This window comes from Scyliorhinus canicula, chromosome 18, assembly GCF_902713615.1.
Source record: "Scyliorhinus canicula chromosome 18, sScyCan1.1, whole genome shotgun sequence".
Classification (NCBI taxonomy): Eukaryota; Metazoa; Chordata; class Chondrichthyes; order Carcharhiniformes; family Scyliorhinidae; genus Scyliorhinus; species Scyliorhinus canicula.
Genome location: NC_052163.1, coordinates 127,025,608 through 127,048,157, shown reverse-complemented (window position 1 = coordinate 127,048,157; position 22,550 = coordinate 127,025,608). Strand labels below are relative to the sequence as shown.

At 44.6% G+C, this 22,550-nt stretch overlaps 1 protein-coding gene across 1 annotated transcript; it reads right to left on the bottom strand.

Annotated features, from left to right (window-relative positions):
- Positions 1–1,832: 1,832 nt before the first annotated feature.
- Positions 1,833–21,636, bottom strand: fstl3 (follistatin-like 3 (secreted glycoprotein)). The gene is made up of 5 exons (XM_038777743.1): positions 21,455–21,636; positions 14,851–15,036; positions 7,223–7,441; positions 5,599–5,826; positions 1,833–4,175 (listed from the first exon to the last, which is right to left on the bottom strand). The coding sequence occupies exons 1-5, from the start codon at positions 21,537–21,539 to the stop codon at positions 4,099–4,101; spliced, it is 795 nt and encodes a 264-aa protein (XP_038633671.1). The 5' UTR covers positions 21,540–21,636; the 3' UTR covers positions 1,833–4,098.
- Positions 21,637–22,550: the final 914 nt, after the last annotated feature.

Genomic DNA, 22,550 nt, shown 5'->3' with positions numbered 1-22,550 from the left:
AGATCTCAGAAGGTTGCCACTCAAGTGGATAGAGCCGTGAAGAAGGCTTATAGTGTGTTAGCGTTTATTAACAGGGGGCTTGAGTTTAAGAGCCACAGGATTATGCTGCAGCTGTACATGACCCTGGTGAGACCACATTTGGAGTATTGTGTGCAGTTCTGGTCACCTCATTATAGGAAGGATGTGGAAGCATTGGAAAGGGTGCAAAGGAGATTTAACAGGATGCTGCCTGGTTTGCAGGATAGGTCTTATGAGGGAAAGTTGAGGGAGCTAGGGCTTTTCTCTTTGGAGCGGAGGAGGATGAGAGGTGACTTAATAGAGGTTTATAAGATGATGAGGGGGATAGAGTGGACGTTCAGAGACTATTTCCTCGGGTGGATGTAGCTGTTACAAGGGGGCATAACTATAAGGTTCGGGTGGGAGATATAGGAGGGATGTCCGAGGTAGGTTCTTTACTCAGAGTGGTTAGGGTGTGGAATGGGCTGCCTGCTGTGATAGTGGAGTCGGTGGAGTAGGAACTTTCAAGCGGTTATTGGATAGGCACATGGAGCACACCAGAATGACAGGGAGTGGGATAGCTTGATCTTGGTTTCGGACAATGCTCGGCACAACATCGCGGGCCAAAGGGCCTGTTCTGTGCTGTACTGTTCTATGAATGTTCTAAACGCGCAGGTACAACAGGCAGTAAAGACGGCAAATGGTATGTTGGCCTTCAAAGTGAGAGGATTTGAGTATAGGAATAGAGATGTTTTATTATAATTGTATAGAACGTTGGTGAGGCGATTCCTGGAGTATTGTGTGCAGTTTTGGTGTTCTTATCTGACAGATGAGGAGAGTCAGTTAGAATTATATTCATTGGAGTTTAAAAGAGTGAGGGATCTCATACAAATTTACAACATTCTAATAGGATTAGACAGGGTAGATTCAGAAAGAACGTTCCCAATGGTGGGGGAGTCCAGAACTAGGGGTCATAGTTTGAGGATGAGGGGTAAACCTTTTAGGACTGAGTGAGAGAACGTTTCTTCACACAGAGAGTGAGGAATCTGTGGAATTCGCTACCACAGAAAGTAGTTGAGGCAAAACGTTGTGTAATTTCAAGAAGGAATTAGATATAGCCCTTGGGGCTAAATGGATCAAAGGAAACGGGTGGGGGGCAGAATGGGTCAGGGTAAGGGCAGCACACAGTACCACAGTGGGTTAGCCCTGCTGCCTCACAGCACCGAGGTCCCAGGTTTGATCCCGGCTCTGTGTCACTGTCCATGTGGAGTTTGCACATTCTTGCCGTGTTTGCATGGGTCTCACCTCCACAACCTGAGGATGTGCAGGGTAGATGGATTGGCCATGCTAAAAATTACCTCTTAATTGAAAAAAATGAATTGAGTCAGGGGCTGGTTTAGCTCACCAGGCTAAATCGCTGGCTTTTAAAGCAGACCAAGGCAGGCCAGCAGCACGGTTCGATTCCCGTACCAGCCTCCCCGGACAGGCGCTGGAATGTGGCGACTAGGGGATTTTCACAGTAACTTCATTGAAGCCTACTCGTGACAATAAGCGATTTTCATTTCATTTTCATTTAAATTTTAAAAAAAGAATGGATCAGGGTATAGAACTGAGTGGCGAATAATGAATGGTGGAGCAGGCTTGAAGGGCGAAAGGGCCTCCTCCTAATTCTATTTTCTATGTATGTTTCTATGTAAACCATTAGATGATGATGTAGTTAGTGAATATGTTTGTTGTTATGACAGACTGAACACTTGAGGAGGTTGAAATTCTTTGAATGTTTTTCATGAATGAGTTTTTTCCCCCCCAAATCATGAGTGGATGAGGCCTGTGGATTTTTTTTTTCAGTCGTCACATGGTGGCTGAGGTTTGTGGACTCTGGGTGAGTGGTTATGGAGGTAGAATGGGAGTAAGAGGTGACATGAGATAGTATGGAAGGCGCATGACTTGGCATGGGGAACTGTGAGCGGGGAGGGCTAGAAAACCTAACAGCATCTAAAATCAACTAGGATGTAGTCCCAGATAACTGAGGCGGGCCTTCTAACCAGCCTGTCTTGGCAGTCCCCCACCACAGTGCAAAGATTGGGGGGAAACTGGGCCCTTCGAACCCAGGTGGATCTGCTGAGTCAGCCATCTAGGATTGGGGATTTGGACCACAGTGTCTATGGCTTCTCCAGCCCATGTGACAATAAATCGAATCAATCAATGAACCACTACACATGGAAGGATATATACAAGATCCGCATGTAAAAAACGAATGTAAACTACCCAAATCTGGACAAACGCAGATGAAAAGACTTTGCAACTGTATGCCAAATTAATTTTACAAAGAACACTGCAAACCTACATTTATCAATTAATGCCACGAAATTAGAAAGCAACAAAGGCTAGCATTACAACAACAGGCAATGGGAATGAAATGTTTGAAATTGCGCCTCAAGAAAAAAAACAAAAGAAAAAGGACCAGAATTTATTTTTGTGATGTTGGTTGAGGGCTAAATTGAGGGTTGAGTGGACAACATTGGGGAGAACTCCCTCCTCTTCTTCAAAACAATACTATGGGACATTTCATGTCGACTTGGGAGGGCACAATATAGCTTTGAGATGAAGCTGAAAAACTGATTCTGTGAAGCACACATCTTTTTAAGTGTGGTATCCCATTGCGCATTTTCCCCTCATGTCATGACTTTACACAGAAATACCACAATCCCTGAAGGTCAAAACTTTACAAACTTTCCTACTGAACTTTATCATCAACAAAATTAGAAACAAATGAACTTCCTTCAACATGGGACTCGGTTGATGGATACTAATGGCTCCAAAAACAAGGTTCTAAATTACTGGTTGGAGGTCCAACAGGACAAATGGTTCTATTGCGTTGCTCTGTGACTCTGATCTCACAGAGCAAGCTATGAAATAAGGAATACCGCATGGCCAGGGATGGGTTTTCTGGTCTTGTGCCTCATTGCATCATAGAAGCTGATCAGGGAATAGTTGGCAAGTCTACCATCCTATTCTACGCTCGAAAATGTAGAACTAATGGCATCTGCAGAGAAACCCCCAAGCTCTATAGGGTCACCCCTCATAAATGCTGTTGTTCAGATGTGTGTCCACACAAGGTTGCCTTCAATACATTTAAAGAGGCAATCCGTACAACAATACTGAAGAGATGCAGAGATCGTACACACACTCAATGGTGTATTCTTATATAGACCAATGGATACCTTGAGGACTTGGTCTCCAAACAGTGACACACACTCAGTAGCACATGTCAGTCATTCAGCATCATGTGCGTCAAGACCAGCAATGGAAGACCCTGAAAACATCTAGCAGGACATTGCTGGGACAAATGTAGGAGAATGTGGGTCACTTTCGCAGACCATGGCCTCTTTCATTCACTGGTGAACTGCAATACTGGCTGATCTAATGGGCAACAGAAAGGAATCTGTTATATTGAGGATTAGGGCTGTATGACTTTCATTGAGATTGCACTGGGGATCTGGTTCCTTGATTGGAGGCCTAGTTCTATGAGATGGCACAGGCAATATAATGTTTCTGTTGGGCTTAACCATTAGTAATCTCCAACAGATACAGGGCTGACACTGCAGGAGACTGTGGTGTCCCTGCACCCCAAGCCATTCTCTCCTGATATTCCTCCAACCTGCCTATCAAAGTCCGACTTCTGCAGTGCACACAAAACACCCCTCCTCCATTTGTTCTTTTATGATATCTCCTGCTCGAAATCCTGCTGAAACTCCACCGACACTGTTGTTTTAGCATCAGCTTTTACTGGGTATAATTAGAAAAGGTTGAGTACACGATGTCCAACCTGAACAAATTGTGCACAAGCCCCTTTGATCTTTAGTTATGCCTCAATGAGCACTTGGAAATGAAGGGTTTTGAGCTCCAGATCTGTGCATTAACACGTGACAAGTCAGACACGAGTGAGAGGAAGAAGTGAATGGATGTTTTGTTAGATCTAAAGCAGCAAATGACTACGCAATAGTGTTCACATAGCTAAGGCACTACTCTAATGCCCAAAGGAATTTTTGCCCCAGTGTCTTTTTCTTCTCTGCTTATAACTTCATTATTCATTATTAACTACCATCCAAGGAAAAGTTTCGAAAATACTGTATTTTCTTGATTGTCCACTTTTTGTTTGATACCTTCTTCTGAAGCTGCAAGCAAAAACCATAAAAGTTATTTCAATACTGAATTGCATTCATAAAAATAAATGAACACAATGACACCAAAGTTTATTAAAACACCATACCGCATAACATGGAAGAGCACAGTTCACTTTAGGGATTCAGGCTGGAGGTAAATCAAAGGAGGGGCAATTTTGACTCGCAAAAATCGACCAATATCGATCAGTGATCCTTTATACATTTCTCTTTATTTTAATTTCCAACTTCAATACATTGAGGAAGAGGTATCATTGGAGGTTCACTGCTGCATGTTATTTGGATTTTATAACTGAGGAAGTCCTTTCCATTCACGCAAGAGTGGAAAGAACTGACGGAACTGACTTTGGGGGCAGCACGGTAGCATGGTGGTTAGCATAAATGCTTCACAGCTCCAGGGTCCCAGGTTCGATTCCGGCTTGGGTCACTGTCTGTGCGGAGTCTGCACGTCCTCCCAGTGTGTGCGTGGGTTTCCTCCGGGTGCTCCGGTTTCCTCCCACAGTCCAAAGATGTGCGGGTTAGGTGGATTGGCCATGCTAAATTGCCCGTAGTGTCCTGTAAGGTTAAGGGGGGTGTTGTTGGGTTACGGGTATAGGGTGGATACGTGGGTTTGAGTAGGGTGACCATTGCTCGGCACAATATCGAGGGCCGAAGGGCCTGTTCTGTGCTGTACTGTTCTATGTTCTATGTAATTCACCAACTGTAAACATCAGGTGGGTTTCTCCGTCCCGCCACACCGTTGGGATCCTCCGGTTCGCCGGCTGGTCAATGGGGTTTCCCATTGTGGGAGCAGCCCCACGCCGTCGGGAAACCCCCGGGCTGCCGGCAAAATGGAGACTCCCGACGGCGGAGAATTCAGCTCATGAACTCTGGTTCTTACTCTCCGTAGATTCTGCCAGATCTGCTTGGCATTTCCAGCTTTTATTCATTTCCATTAAATGATTGCTGCACCTTAAAATGCCAAATATGGATTTAGGAATGCTTAAAGTTTCTTGTTTTTCCATTGGTACCTGCAAAGATAATTTTCTAACTCATGGTAAAGGAAAACTAAAGGCATATGAAGCTAAGAAACATTCAAGAAAGCCATGGCGCTATAAATTAGCTATTTAAAAAAAATCTGATGCCCGTCATTCTCATGAGGTGCTACTTTGTCTGAGGGGTTTGTGATGATTAAAAAGAAGCGTGATGAATTGGGCAGTGGGTACAATGCCTGCACAGATTAGGTAGTGGCCAGGCCTACTGCGAAGCTTTGTACCCATTTTACAACTGACAAATGGGAGCATAGCACACTGGTTGCTACACCGTTGTATCTCCAGAGACATTTAAAACGTTACATGTGTATTGTACAAACTGTTTCAAACAATTTTCAAACTTATGCTTAGAAGCGGAGACGGTTGATAAAATATGTTTAACTTACAGTTGCATCTACCATAGTGAGCAACACCAATCGATTTTCCCAATAAGCAAGTTGCACGCCTCAAGTGGCAGACACTATGATAGGTAATACCATTGTTTCCACAAAGTGCTTGCTCAAATGACAACGGTTCTGGACATGGCATCACTCTGCACATCACGCAGTGTGCACTGTGAGTTTGGTCTATCACACACATGGAGGTACCAGGGCATAAAACCTGTGTGCAAGACTCTGGAAGACATATGTAATATATAATGGTAAGTGCCACAAGCAAAAATGAACAAAAACGCTATATTCAGTTTTGATAAATTAGAAGCTATAATGGATACAGCTTACAACAATGTGGGTCTTTTAAATTATAATTTGCATTGCCCACTGAATATCAATATTGCCAAAACAAGGATGAAGTACTATTTTCAATAATGCCAACAGTAAAATAATATGAACGGCAATCTGAAAGCCAGCTGCAGGGCTTGCAACCTGGATTGCAATGCACAGGAAAATATAAACCTTGGACAGATCCAAGTGGACATGTCTCTGTCATCAAGTGATTTTGACATTTAAGGAGAACAGTGTCAAGTGCTTCAGGACAGGCAAGTGTGGTGGAAAGTTACTGCCTCCATCCATCCTTCCACAGTGACTTAATATGCAGTACTTGCAATCGATTATACAAATCAAAACTTAGCCTAATGTCACACATGAGACGGCATCAACATAGGCTGCAAACTGATTTTTTTTTCTTAAACTTATGGAACACTGCTTATCTGTTGAAACAACAGGAGAACGCATTATTAATAAAAAGGAATTAGCATCACATCAGTATTCATTCTACATGGAAAAGGTCAGTTTGCTTCTATGAATTTCTAACAGAGGTTATGACATTTACAGCAACAGCTTTTCATTATATTAGCAACTGGTGGAGAGATGTTAAAATGGCAGCGACATAGATCTATGGACAATTTTTCATTGTTTTGGATTTCATTCATGTATACATTTTATGAACCCAATTTACCAAAAATATGCTTACCATTTGCAGTGCTATAGATAACTCAATCCAAATATGTGACTCATCAATAAAGAACTCGGTCATTGGGTTACTGTGTTTGCAAACGCTTCATATTACAAATGACATTTATATTTATTTAGCCCAGAATTTTATGTGGGGGAGGGGGGGGATCCACCCGATGCGATGCGACTTTAACGGTGGAGCAGACAGAGCCACAGACGGGAAGCCCACCCATGCCCCAATTAAGGGTCTTTAAGTTGCCACTTAATGGCCTTTTCCCATCCTGCCTCAATGTTTAAAATGTCGGGAGCCTGCTGACTAAGGGTGGGATGGAGGGAAACAGGAAACTTCTCACTCGTGATCTCTGCCAAGAGGTGGGGTGGGGCAGTTGCATCTCTCCATCGGAAATCCGCTGAAGACTAGGGAGCCCTCCCCGCCCCCCCTCCCCCCACTCAGCCCCACCTGTCTTCATTAGACTGAAGCCTTCCCCTGTGCACCAAATGCAAAAAATCATGTCACATCTTCCACATGATTTAGGAACACCATCAACAAAAACAGGGCAGGAGACAGGAAATATTGGGAGAAAACAAGCTTCCAAGAAAAATGAACTTAAAAACCTACTTTTGCATTCTCCTTGATACTGTACTTCGAGCTCTGGCAGTCCTCTGCACTTTGCCAAAAGGAGACCACATTCATCTTTGTAGACTTTACCATCAGTCCCACACACAGGGACCTTCTTTGTGACATTTGAACAATCAGGTGCACAGATGCAGGTTGGCTTGTTGTGCTTGTTCATTTTGCAAATCTTCCCAGGTCCACAGTCCACACCCTCACAAGTTTCTAAAGTAACAAACAGACAAAACAGCAAAACTGGTGTGTGTCAATGATGTAGAATATTGAACAGTAACATGGTGCCCATTTTAAACTACCAGTAATTCCATGAACAATAATGCAAAGAACATGGTCCATGTTAGCACACATAACATACAGTGCCGAAGGAGGTCATTCGACCCATCAAGTCTGCACCACGTAAGCCCTCGCTTCCACACTATCCCCGTAACCCAATAATCCCTCCTAACCTTTGTTGGTCACGAAGGGCAATTTATCATGGCCAATCCACCTAACCCGCATATCTTTGGACTGTGGGAGGAAACCGGAGCACCCAGAGGAAACCCACACACACAGGGAGAACGTGCAGACTCCGCACGGACAGTGACCCAGCGGGGAATCGAACCTGCGACCCTGGCGCTGTGAAGCCACAGTGCTATCCACTTGTGCTACCGTTCTGCCCTAAATCATAATATTCCAATGGTGTTTATTCTAGAAGATCCAAATTCATAAATGTGGATTATATATATTTTTTCTTACATAGAACGGACCAATTATGATATTAGTCTCAGTTTTCCATCCACGTTTCAGGTAGGTCTCATGTATGGCGTTTTGGAAACTGCCAGTTTTATCAAGGGGATAATGTTTGTATATGAACTGATTGATTATCTGCATATTTGTACGATAGTTATGGGCTTCGGGGCTGGATGATGTCATTGGTATAGTAAGGCCGATCTTTTTACAAAACAGTTTTTCAACAAGATATTTCGCAGGTCACAATCACTCTGCTGCTACCATGATTTTCTCTTCAGGTTTCAGAAAACAGAAATATGAATGATGGCTCTGCATTTTATTCTGCAGTCACGTATTTAATGATATATATATTTCACAAAATGCGAAGGCTGCCCCACTCAATATGATGCCAATTCTAGAACAACAAGCCCTTATTGCACAATTGCTCACAAATTGATGTCTTGGAAAATTAGTGCAATTGAACACTGTATATTCATTTATAAGGAAGCTACCATAGCTTATTCACAAATGCATTTTGTTGTTTGGAGTAACTTGTATTGACTGATCATAGTCATACAGTAATGCCAGCAGAGCTACTGATCATAGAATTTACAGTGCAGAAGGAGGCCATTCGGCCCATCGGGTCTGCACCGGCCCTTGGAAAGAGCACCATACTTAAGCCCATGCCTCCACCCTATTCCCGTAAGCAAGTAACCCCACTTAAACTTTTTTTTTGGACACTATGGACAATTTATCATGGCCAATCCACCCAACCTGCACATCTTTGGACTGTGGGAGGAAACTGGAGCACCCGGAGGAAACCCACGCAGACACGGGGAGACCATGCAGACTCCGCACAGACAGTGACCCAAGCTGGGAATTGAACCTGGGATCCTGGAGCTGTGAAGCAACAGTGCTAACCACTGTGTTACCAGGCCACCCCTAACATTGGAAGAACTTTAGGAAACAATAATTTGTGAAATTGAAATAAAAGTGCACATGCTACAACTGAATTTTGAAGCTGTAAATTCTGAAACAAAATATTACCTTGAAGTAACTACCAATACTGGCAGCCTGAACATAATGAGACAATGTTGTTCACTGTGTAGTTTACTCCCCAGTGTAGCTTATTTCACTGTACAGCTCAATCTGGCAGTTGAGGGGATTACAAACATCACTCATTTTGTGGTCTGTATTATAGCAATAGTGGAAAGGATTTTATGTTTATTCCAATGTTCTCTTGGCCAGCCTCCCAAGCTCCTCTGGAAACTTGAGTTCGTCCAAATCTCTGCTGCCTTTATCCTAACTCGTAAAAACATTCACCCATCATCACTGTACGCACTGACCTACACTGGTTCCTGGTTTGTTGAGACTTCAGTTTAAAAAGTCGCATTTGTGTGCTCAACCCCATCCGTGGCCGCGCCGCTCCCCACCTCTGCAAACCCCTCCAGCCCCACAACCACCTCCAAGCTCTTGGCACTGCTCCAGTTCTAACCTCCAGAGCACCCCTAATTTTCAATTGCTTCACCACTGGCAGTCACGTCTCCAACTACCTGGGTCCTTGGTTCTGGAATTCCCTCCGCAAACTTCACCTCCTTAAAGTCACCCCTTAATAACTTCCGGTTTGACCCCTTTGGTCACTTGCTCTAACATCTTCTTATGTGACCTCTTGTTGAATTTTGCTGCTAATGCATCTGTGGAGAACTTTGGGTCGCGTTTCCCATGTTTAAAATGTGAGTTGTTGTTGTAAGGCACCAAATCTTGGGTGCACTTTGATAGACTCGAATGTAATAATAATAATCTTTATTGTCACAAGTAGGCATACATTAACATTGCAATGAAAATGCCCTAGTCGCCACACTCCAGCGCCTGTTCGGGTAGACACGGAGAATTCAGAATGTCCAAATTACCTAACAGCACGTCTTTCGGGACAGCACGTCTTTCGGGACTTGTGGGAGGAAACCGGAGCACCCGGAGGAAACCCACGCAGGCACGGGGCCAACGTGCAGACTCCGCACCTACAGTGACCCAAGCTGGGAATCGAACCTGGGTCCCTGAAGCTACAGTGCTAACCACTGTGCTACCGTGCTGCCCATTCATGCGCCACTGTACTCGGCAACGAGAACACATAGGAACCGACACTCATGGCTGCAACTCACTAAACCTTTCAGTATGACCCATCTGTTCACATCCAATACTTTAATCAATAATAAATCACCACACCAATCCAACTCTATATAAAAATGTACATCAGGAATTTATCAATGCATCTTAAACAATTGGGTTACAATACTTGTTGGACACTGGATGAGACTATGGCAGGTGTGGTTTATATTTTTAAAAGAGAGTGAGGAATGAATCGAGGATTACCGCCTGCTGCTCATTCTAAAGCTGGAGGGAGGTTAGGTTTTGTACCTGGTGGCACCTACATAAGGAGGGAAACATGCATGGAACTGCTTGTGTGCAAGCTGAACCTTTTAAAATGCTGCATCGGAAACATCAAACTTTTACTTTCAGGGTTTCAGTGATAATAAGATTTTACTTAAACAAAAAGGGCCAGGCACCCACCTCCCGACCTGCACTGTGGGCCAGCAAGCATTCTACAAAGAGCTGAACGCTGTAAATAGTTAGTTTGACAAACATGCCTCGTAAGAATGTTCAGTGCAGCTATTAATATGTATGCAGCTGAAGAATTTGTAAATAATCAATATGGAGTAACATCATATTATGTTTCAGGAACTCACTGTTATCAGATTTGATGGAGCATCTTAAAAATGGTAAGTGACGGGCAGCATGTGCTTCAAGTGAGAGTAAATACAAACTCAGCAGTGAGTGAAAAGATGCAAGTACAAAATTAGGATGTTGCCTATAAAATAATTCCTCCCCCTGCCAAGAATAGAGGGTGTGTGAAATAGTCACTCAGCATATGGAGTTAATATTATATCACTGGGCGCGATCCAGATGAACATATTCAAGTGTGCTATTAGGCTTAAAAGTATTTATACGCCAGATTCTCCCGAAGCCCGGGAACTACCGTCCTCGTCTGGGAGACCTCGCACACAAACGTGGGCCTGGCGGAACGGCACGTGGCGGGGGGGGGGGGGGGGGGGGGGGGGTCTCCCAGGTCATTGGATACCCTAAGTGGTCGGGCTCTGGGCAAGGTGGTTTCCTGGCACTCCTGCAAGCACCCAAGCAACTTGGCACTGCCAGCCCGGCCCCCTGGCTGGCCCCCTGAGTGGCACTGCCAGGATGGCAGGCTGGCAATGCTATGGTGCACGGGTGCCAGGTTGCCCGTCCCAGGGATGAGGCCCAGGGCTGCCCCGCTCTTATGACATGGGGCCCAGGGACTGCCTAACAGGTAAGTTGGGGGCAATGGGGTGGGTTCCAGAGGCCACGGCAGAAGAGCAGAGAGGGGGACTCGCAAGATCCGGGTGTAGTTTAAAAATGGCTCCCCTATCCAATATTCATCTTTCTACAGTGACAAGCTGAGGCACTCTCAATTACGACGCGAAAGTTAGGTCAGTAATCAAAGGCTTTAATAAGCATTGAACAATGGCAGCATCCAAGAGAAGTGTGCTCGCAAAATGGAGTCTCATCTTAAATACTGTTTCCCAGGGGGCGTAGCCAGAGGCGGAGTCCCCCAGGGTTCCAAGCCTCTTAAAGGGGCAATGCCAAGCCTCTTAAAGGGGCAAGGTATTCCGATCATCACACAGGCTGAACACCCCAGTTCAGGAAATTAGGCGGGGCGCTCCCGATCGAGGCCAAAACAAAACAGCAGAGTCCCGTAAGAAAGCGGGGTATTTCCCGATGCCTGTTACACGCACTCAAAAGGGGATTCGTTTTTTTGTGTGTTAAATCATGGCCACTGGACTGGAATTGTAAAAGCCACATAAGTCAGGTCTTACATTAAGGCAGCGGTTCTCACTATTTGAAATTACATGGAAGCTACAAATGTCTTTTATATTCTATTCTTCTTTATGGTGGCTAAGGCAACCCACGGCTTCCACTGCTTTTTAAGTCATCAGATCGTGCTCTGGGTGGCTTACGTAATGAAGAGCCCTTTATATGTAGCTTGAGCAGTTGGGATCAGCCATACAGCTCGGGAAAGTGTGGTGAGGGGGATACTTGGCGTGAGTAGGTGAGGAACTTTCTTATTACAATAATTAAGTTATGATATAATATACTTGTCTACTTTTTTGGGCAAGTGTTATTTAAGCCCATTGAAAGTTTATTAAACTTGCCTTTGAAATTTAATGGTTAACAAATGTGGGCAAGTTCTCTGGTGGTCTAGCGGTTTGGGGCTGCTACTATCACTTCCCCAGCAAGAAAGAAATCTTCTCAATATAACCGCTATTACTATATTTTACAAGAACCATATGACAATAGCAGTGTGCGCAGAACTTAACTCCGTGCAGTTGCAGCCACCAAGCAATCCTCAGATCAAACAACTTACCCTGGAGTTCTGATCCAGAGTACTTGGTTCTAATATTTATTCAACTTCACTGTGCTTTAAAGAAAAACAGCTTCACTAAAGTATAAATATTGTAACAGCGCTCCCGACGACATGCCCATTAAGGCCAATACACCATTTGCACACCTCACCATAATAACAAACGATCGTTTCATTTTGTCAGCAGGCAGTTTTTGAGGTGATCAAAATGGTAAATGGCCAATGGCGTGCCAAGGTAAGCAGTGTCCTGATGAAGTTACCTGCCAAGAATTTTGTAGAAGGATGGGACATGCCCTCAGAACTCGAAGCCAAATTTCTAGGAAAATAAAGTTTACACAGAGAAAATTGTAGAAATGAGGCACCTGTCAAGATTTCAGAGGCTCCCTGCAGCCTAGTACAGAGATGAAACAATTTCATGTGTGCAAGATGTAGCTTTGCCCCAAGAGCAGCATTTTATGACTAATAATCCACCCAGAAATTAAAACAAATGAATGCTAAATCAGAAGACAAAAAAGATTTGATAGATGATTTGTCATGGAGTGTGATTGCTACTGTACTGTGTTTTAAAAACTTTCGACAAAGAAAAGGCGGCCCGGTAGCACAGTGGTTAGCATTGCTGCCTCACAGCTCCAGGGTCCCGGGTTCAATTCCAGCCTCGGGTGGGTGACCGTCCGTGTGGAGTTTGCACATTCTCCCCATGTCTGCGTGGGTTTCCTCCGGGTGCTCCGGTTTCCTCCCACAGTCCAAAAGGTGTGCAGGTTAGGTGGATTGGCCACGCTAAATTGTTCCTCAGTGTCCAAAAGGTTAGATGGGTGTGGTGAATGTACAAGTACTATTAATTTACCAGTATACTGTGTTGCATTATACCATGCTATTAACCCTGTGGGCTCCATCTATGGGCCACTGTGTGGCTTCACCCACAGGGGGAGATGAGGAGCATGTACAGGCTCTGCCCATGGCTCCGCCCCTTATAGGAAGTATAAGAGCAGCTGACCTGCGGGACCGCCTTCAGTAATGTACCAGTCGCAGGCAGGCAAAGTTGTAAGCTGATTAAAACCACTGTTTACTTCAACTCGAGTCTCCGAGTGAATTGATGGTCGCATCGATGGGGTTCCTGGGTTATGGGGATAGGGTGGAGGCGCGGGCTTAAGTAGGGTGCTCTTTCCAAGGACCGGTGCATACTCGATGGGCTGAATGGCCTCCTACTGCCCTGTAAATTCTGAAATTTTGAAAAGTGTTACTCCTACCATTTTATCTCACATTATCATGCCCAGTTCTACTGAAGATATACATTGGAATGAAATGTAATTTTCTAACTTATAGAATGTTGATAACAGTTCACATGTATCTTATGGTTTGGCTATTTGCAGAAGCTTCTCCCAAATCTCATGCTATTAACTAAAAAAAAAAATGATTGAGTCTACTTTACCATTAAATGGTGATTCAGACCCGGGCAAGAATTTGGGATTAGACCCCGTGACACTCGGTTTTCCACGCTTGTCTTCAAGTACAGGGAGGCCATTTTAAAAATCAAATTAGCTACTAGTATAATTTTTTTCTTGTAAAATCATATTTATCAGCATGTTCATCTTTCATATTGGAGGGAAAATGGCCTAAACCTTCTGCCAGCCCCCTGCCAAGCTTCGACGTGCATCCTTGCCATTCTCTACAGTTCTTGGTTGATGGACAGCACACCTGCCTTTATTTGGGAGAGAACATAAAAATGTGATGCTAATTTTAGAAAATATGTCTTCTACATGCGTTTTCCATAAGTTTTAATGCTGGTTAGGCAAGGTATCCAGCCATCTCTTAATGGTAATAAAGGACCCCATTTGTTTTCTGGCATTTGGGGTCAATATCAGCCATGAACATCCTGAAAAGGCAACATTTTAATAACAAGGCAAGGAATCTTTCCAGCTAAAGGCTGCCTGCAGGCCTGTGGCAGATCACTGAGGCTTGCTGCATCTCAATATAAATGACCTCAAAGCAGCAAGGTTGGCCAGGGTCATCTGTACCTCCAAGGTTCCCCCTAAGGTGCGTGTATACACAGCTACTTGGAAGCTACTGTACAAGTTGATCACGAGTTGTCCCAAGCTGTGAAGAAAAATGTACAGGCCTCACACAACAACAAAAAAATGAGAGTGTTGTGTATCTCCATGCCAATTACTATTGCACAGTAAGAAGTCTTACAACACCAGGTTAAAGTCCAACAGGTTTGTTTCAAACACGAGCTTTCGGAGCACGGCTCCTTCTTCAGGTGAATCAATTACTATTGCAGTCAAGATAAATCCCAATAAACACGGGTGACAGAGTCATTATGAATTGCTATTTCATATCTCCCCTGGGCCTGATCCCTGGCAGTGCCACCCAGGCACCCTAACACTGCCAGAGTCGCACCCTGGGATGTTTATTACATTCAGGACAGGTATATACGCTGCTGTTATTGTTATATACTCACTGCGGCATGGGTAGCAATTGATTCCGCCAAGAATTATAAGTTTTAAAAGGTCACTTTCTGGTATATCCTGACTTGTCCATGCAGCCTGAGCACTGCCACTACTGCAACACTCCTCTCGATCAATCCGAGTCATAGATAAAGCCTGGCATTTTCCACTCCTTCCTTGCTGTAGCCAACATACCCCAGCTGAAAGAACCATAATGGAGAAAACATGGGTGAGCAACATCAAAAACATCTGCTTTCACTGATGTTTTTTTCTACATATAATTAAGTTTCTTACAATTTGTAAAAATTGCACCTTGCATCTGCCATCACATTGAGGCTCTCCCTTCCTTAATTAACAATTCTAAAAATCAAAAACAGTAGTTAAACACTTTACATCGCACACTGGAGCACCAATGGGCTGTGTGCTCTGCAGCCTGTTTAAAGTAGTAATTTTGTGCTGGAAAATATTAGCTGCCCTTTTTCATTCCGTAACATTTCATGTTGAGCAGCATGTTATGAAAGTCATAAATCAGGATAGAAAAATTGGATTTGTACGATTTTCAATGTTTTTGAATTTTTATTCATTCGCTCACGGGATGTGGGCATCCATTGTTCATTCCTAATTCCTATGAGAAGTGGGTGGTGCAGCTGCCTTTTTGAACCATTGCAATCTATCCAGTGTAATCACACCCACTGAGTTGTTGGGAAGGTAGTCCCAGAACGAGTGAAGGAATAGTGATATATTTGCAGGGCAGGAGGGTCTGTTACTTACAGATAGCGGTGTTCCTATCCGGCTTCTGCCTTTGTCCTTCTAAGTGGTAGTGGTTGCAGGTTTGGAAAGTTGAAGGGAGTCTTGGCAAGTTGCTGCAGTGCATCTTGTAAACCAGGGGTGGGCAAACTTTTCCGTGCAAGGGCCACATTCAGAAATTCACAATTTCAAAGGGCCGCATAGTATATTAAGTAAAATAATTACTTCACCTGGTTATGATTCTGGGCGCCTCATATAGAACATAGAACAGTACAGCACAGAACAGGCCCTTCGGCCCTCAACGTTGTGCCGAGCAATGATCACCCTACTCAAGTCAACGTATCCACCTATACCAGTAAGTAATCCTCAGGCACTGAACTGCTTTTGCTGGTCCAGTTCAGTTTCTGGTCAACGATAACAGATAGCTCAAGGCAATACTAAAGAGACTTCCAGGATAACTGAACCAGGCTTTATTGGTAACAAGTAAGACGGTAAACTATTCCCACACGCGGAGTCACTAAACAGTTCTTCACTCTCTGGCTCCAGGGTCCACTTTGCCAGGAAACGTGTTCCCAGGGCCCTGCATCATTTTCCCATTGGTCGGAATTTGCAAGCTCCCACATGATTGGCTCAGGGCCAGTCACGTGACCACAAGGGCTCATCCCCTAAAGTAACCCCCTAGGTTGTTGATGGTGGCGGACTCAAGTAATGCTGCTGAATGTCAACAGGAGATGGTTTGATGCTCTCTTGTTGTAGATGGTCATTGCCTGGAGCAAATGTTACTTTCCACCTATCAACCCAAGTCTGAATGTTGTCCTGGTTTTCTTACATGTGGCCACAAACTGCTTCACCATGAGGTGTTGCGATTGTTCCTGAACATGTTTGTCCATGTTTGGACCAAGGTTGCAATGAGGTCTGGAGCTGAGTGACTCTGGTAGAATCTGCTGCTGAAGTGTAATTCATCTCTTAGTATGTAAATATTACAGAAAATATGTGAGACAGTATAGCTAATCTTCCTAATTTGTGATTTATTGAGACAATGAAGCCATCGTTAGCCCAATTCCTTAACGCACAACAATGCAGATCTTACATTACTGTGCAGTCAGAGAGCTTTTGACAAAGGTTCCCAGCTAGATTTCATTAAAAAGGTGATTAATACAGGGAAAGCATTACAGTTTAACAAGATTTCCAACTGTGGAGATTTAAATGTATATTTTAGTTAAAATGCAAGAAGTGCATTCCCTTACCAGCACTGAAAATGGTAAAATGAAAAAAGGCCAAGGACCAGGTGCTAGAAAATGGGATGAAAATGAGTGGCTGGTTTAGCACAGTGAGCTGAACAGCTAGCTTGTAATGCAAAATCAAGGCCAGCAGCGTGGGTTCAATTCCTGTATCAGCCTCCCCAAACAGACACTGGAATGTGGTGGCTTTTCACAGTAACTTCATTGAAGCCTACTTGTGACAATAAGCTATTATTATTAGTTTCTTTCTCTACTTTGACTGGCGCAGACATGATAGGCCGAATGGCCGTTTTCTGCATCATAATTGTGCTATGGTTCTAAATGGTTTGACATGGAATAGTAGCAAATGTCTGGGTTCAGAAATCAATTAACTAAAAATACTTTTCGTGGCCAGGACACATTTTTAGAGCAATTACCTTTTGTGGATTAATAGATAGAGCTAGGAATCACTATTTTACCAAGAACAATTAATCATTGCATTGGGAAGGTGTGATTAAGTAATCGCTATCATCCCAGATGACTCCCTTTGAGGGGGAGAGCTGACTGGTGTTGATTTACCCCGCGGATCACCACACTTCAGGCAAGGTTGCAAGGTGGAGAAAGGGGGGTCAACTGAGCTGACACTTGTTGCATGAATCATTATACTGGAAAGGCTCAGATACCTTCAGGATAATTAACAATTGGTTTGTTGTCATAGGACCTTTTCACTAAAAAGATGTCTTGCTTTGCATTAACAAATGAAAGAATCAATGGGATGCTGTGAAGATTCACCTCCCACATATCCCAACACCAGAGACTATTACTCAAAACTTGCCAGAAAGAATAACAAGATTTCAGATGTTTCTTTTGTTTTGAAACAGCTAATATATTGTGTCAATTTAGTGATTGTATCCTTCTGCTTCCATGTATTATTACAACTTTGAAATAAATGCTACTAAGTAGTTTTAATGTATATGCACTTGTCTGAAAACAGATTATTTTTCACCTTTGGAGGAATTGAGAAAGTGGAGACAAACACCATGTATTCCTTAACAATGATTAGGATTTATGTTAAAACTGGCCATATGCACTGTGATTTATAAATGTGCTAGTACACAAGTGAATTGGTCTATTTACGAAAAACGGCACCCAGCCATGAATACTGACAAAAAAAAACTAAGTGACACATTACAACTTTGACACCATTGCAAATCCAAATACATTACCTACTGATCATCTCATCCAATGTTGTTCAAACACACCTACACATTGCTTAGGGTAGGAAGATGTATCTGCAGTTTATATATTATTGCATTCAGTTGATAATGGGACACTGAACTCTGGGGCATTTCCTTTAAAGTGAATGTATTTGAATTAAACATAGGGGTGCTTAATATTATCAAAGATCACTGCGACAAAGGTGATTAGAAATACTCAGCCTTTCAATCTCAGTAGTTATTCTCAAACAAATGCTTACAATTTCTAAGATTAAGCAACTTTTTGCCAAGGCACTTTAGGCAGCCCCTTCCAAACCACCACCACCCAAAAGGACAAGGGCAGCAGATATAGTTCCAAGTCAGGCTTGGAGGAAAACTTACAGGTGTGCTCTTCCCATGTGTCTGCTACTTTCACTCGAAGTACTTCCAAGTGAGGTGGCAATCTAATATTAATAATAATTGTTATTGTCACAAGTAGGCTTACATTAACACTGCAATGAAGTTACTGTGAAAATCCCCTGGTCGCCACATTCTGGCGCCTGTTCGGGTACACAGAGGGAGAAATCCGAATGTCCAATTCACCTAACAAGCACGTCTATCGGGACTTGTGGGAGGAAACCAGAGCACCCGGAGGAAACCCACGCAGACATGGGGAGAACGTACAGACTCTGTGCAGACAGGTACCCAAGCCGGAAATCAAACCCGGGACCCTGGCACTGTGAAACAACAGTGCTACCCACTGTGCTACCATGCTGTCCTTGTTTTTATCCACCCTGTTAATTAAATTGCCCAGAGTATTAGAATTTGGAGGCAGTGCTTCTTAAATGCACAACCCGTAGGAATGGAATTATAGAGCACAACAGATTTAATTGTATGTCCCATCTGTGGGCGAATGACCCACAAGATGGTTTACATCGAGGGAGTGCCACATCAAAGAATGCTTTTGTGTGTTTGCAGGAAATGCACTTGGTGCTGCCAACTTGCATTTTGAGGATTTTGGGGGGGGGGGGGAGAATTGGAGTAGGGATTCATGTGGAGATGGTGGAGCCCAGCCACAGGTGCTCACCCAGTAGGTGCCACTGACTTGCTTTGCAACTCAGAGCAACAGAACCCTGACTCCTTCTTGTCCAAGCAGAACTCCCAGAAACCAGACACATGTTTGCATCTTTTGGCGCAGTCGGGAGGTTTAGTGCTGAAGCAAAGGGGCAGCAAGTCCAAACGTGCTGCAAAACCATGTTGTTATTTGCAGCCTGTTTTATACCTCATTGCCTAAACACCCAGTTGGAGAGCGTCGGACTCAACTTAAACCCTTTCCTCTCCGTGTGTTGCTTTACAAAATGTGTATATATAACATGTGTCCTTTAAAATTACTGGGGAACTTCAATGATTCCGCTTTCTTGAAAGCAGGTTTCTCCTTTCTGGGGGAGAGGAGAATCCCCGAATCTGTGCCTGTCCCTGCCCAAGTCACCCACACCTCGACTGAGTTCCTGCAGAGTCAGGACCTGGGGCTGTGGCCCGCCCTGTCTGTACGGCAGCTTTTGTTATGGAACCCTAGAGGGTGCTCCACACACACTGTCAGTCATCCCCAGGCATAAGTCTGTACCACATCTTCCAGCACACTCCCCTGCCCCTTCTCAACTAATGCAGACTCCTTTTGGAGTAGCTGTAATTGAAAGGGATGGACATGGTGAGGTGATTGGGTTACTAAACTGAAAGTCACTCCCAGTTTTCTGTCTAAACTTTACTTTTACCATCTAACCCTTCTCACTATCGCGAGCAACACAAAGCTTTATTTAGCCCAGAGGTAGACATTTTTGTAAGATAATAATTCAATATGCCCCTCTCGTTACAAATGCCCCCCCCCCCCCCCCCCCCCGTTTCACACTCTGGGCTTCACCTGCACTTTTATCCAACCTCATGAAAGAGAAAACAAAACCAGCCAGCGAGCAAGTTCATCTGGTCCCCTGAAATCATCACTTTCTGAACTATTCATCAATCACCCACCCACCAGATCACTTCCTCAGACTTTCCACAGACGCTCAACACTCCCACCCGAGTTGACTAATGTGCTAAGTTTGTTTTTGTTACTTTTAAAAGTTCCATAACCTTGCTTTGGAGTTTGATTGATGAACAAGGGATTAAGAAAATACTACCACTATGTTTTTATTTAAATGAATCATTCTGGAAATATACAGCAGGTCAGTGAACATCAGAGCAGTTTAAACTCTCAGGGCGGGGCAGGGGTGTTTATTGAACCTGGAGGGAAGTGGTCATAAAATCCCCTGGTTCTATGTCACAATTTATTATTCATGTTACTGGTGAAGGGAGATTGAATCGGTGCATATCACAAGAGTTGTCACTGAAGTACATTGAGAACTTATTCTGTAACCCGTCAACTGGATGGAAGTTTTGCTCAGAGTTTTTATTTTACACATATTGCCTCCTCCAACGTCAGCATTGTCCATTTCACCCCCCCCCCAACATCAGCATTGTCCATTTCACCCACCCCATCAGCATTGTCCATTTCACCCACCCCCCCCCCCAACGTCAGCATTGTCCATTTCACCCACCCCCCCAACGTCAGCATTGTCCATTTCACCCACCCCCCCAACGTCAGCATTGTCCATTTCACCCCCCCCCCCCCAACGTCAGCATTGTCCATTTCACCCCCCCCCCCCAACATCAGCATTGTCCATTTCACCCCCCCCAAACATCAGCATTGTCCATTTCACCCCCCCCCCCCAAACATCGCCCCCAAACATCTGTATTGTCCATTTCACCCCCCAACATCAGCATTGTCCATTTCACCCCCCCATCAGCATTGTCCATTCCCCCCCCCCCCCCCCAACATCAGCATTGTCCATTTCACCCACCCCATCAGCATTGTCCATTTCACCCACCCCCCCCCCCCAACGTCAGCATTGTCCATTTCACCCACCCCCCCAACGTCAGCATTGTCCATTTCACCCACCCCCCCAACGTCAGCATTGTCCATTTCACCCCCCCCCCAACGTCAGCATTGTCCATTTCACCCCCCCCCCCCCAACATCAGCATTGTCCATTTCACCCCCCCCCAAACATCAGCATTGTCCATTTCACCCCCCCCCCCAAACATCGCCCCCAAACATCTGTATTGTCCATTTCACCCCCCAACATCAGCATTGTCCATTTCACCCCCCCATCAGCATTGTCCATTCCCCCCCCCCCCCCAACATCAGCATTGTCCATTTCACCCCCCCCAAACATCAGCATTGTCCATTTCACCCCCCCCCCCCCCCCTCCCAAACATCAGCATTGTCCATTTCACCCCCCTACCGCCCCCAACAAGCTTCCCTCAATGCGGGAAGGGGAGAGTTTACTTTCCGCGGAATGAAGACGTCTTTATGTCGAAGGAGTTCCACAATTTGCTAAAGTAAAGAGCGGTGTCTTCTTACCGTAAGAGGGTCTGCCGCCCAGGATGTGAGACAGGATGGCCAAGGCGAATGGTGTCAGCAACATGTTCTTGCTCAGCAAACGCATGGCGAGAGCGAGAAAGCAAAACTGCAACAAAATCAAATGGCAAGCCCGGAACTTTCCCGTGCAGGGCTGAACTTGACTTTCCCCAGTGAGTGTGGGCTGCGATTTCCCAACTAACTGCTCGTTAAATACTTGGTGGGCGGACAGAACAGGGCTGGGCGGGTTCAGAGCAGCCAGTGAGGTGAGAGGCACAGTTATTGTCTCCCCCCCCCTCTCTCTCTCTCTCTCCCTCTCTCTGTCTGTAAACTTTTATCTTATCTCAAATCGCGCCAGCAACTGATCCTGACTTGGATCTGACCCAAAACAAGCCTCGCCGCCAACATCCAGACCACTTTTACCATTAGTCACCATTCTCCACTGACCCAGCTCCTGGGGACAATGTGGGCTGACTGTAACTCACCCGCCTCGGTGGCTGTTATTTTCCAATGTTTACACATGATTCCCCGATTTGGCTGTGCTTGAAGAATTGAATGTCGCTGGAGAGTCAGGGGATATCTTTAACATTCACATTCTGACACCCGGTCGGCTGAGCATCCCCAATAATAAGCTGCAGATCAGACAGAGTGGCACAGTGGGCTAGATAGCTGGCTTGTAATGCAGACTGAGGCCAGCAGTGCGGGTTCAATTCCTGTACCGGCCTCCCTGAACAGGCGCCGGAATGTGGCGACTAGGGGCTTTTCACAGTAACTTCACTGAAGCCAACTTGTGACAAGTGATTATTATTATAATATTATTTAAAAACTCTTGCCTGTTTCTGCTTCAGCATCAATTGTGACAAGGATCAGAGTTGCTGTTACCTGTGGATGAGATTCTCTGACTCCAGTCGGTGCTAACCTTAACTTCTGTCAGTCGAATCACTCCTGGATATCGGCCCATATTTCAGGACACGTCGCTGGGTCGATTGAAGTAACTTTAACATTGACCACCCTCCCTAAAGTATGACATTTTTATTTGATAAATTTGTAGTCCACATTTGCCCAAATCACAATCAGAAGATCACTTTTTTCCCCAGCT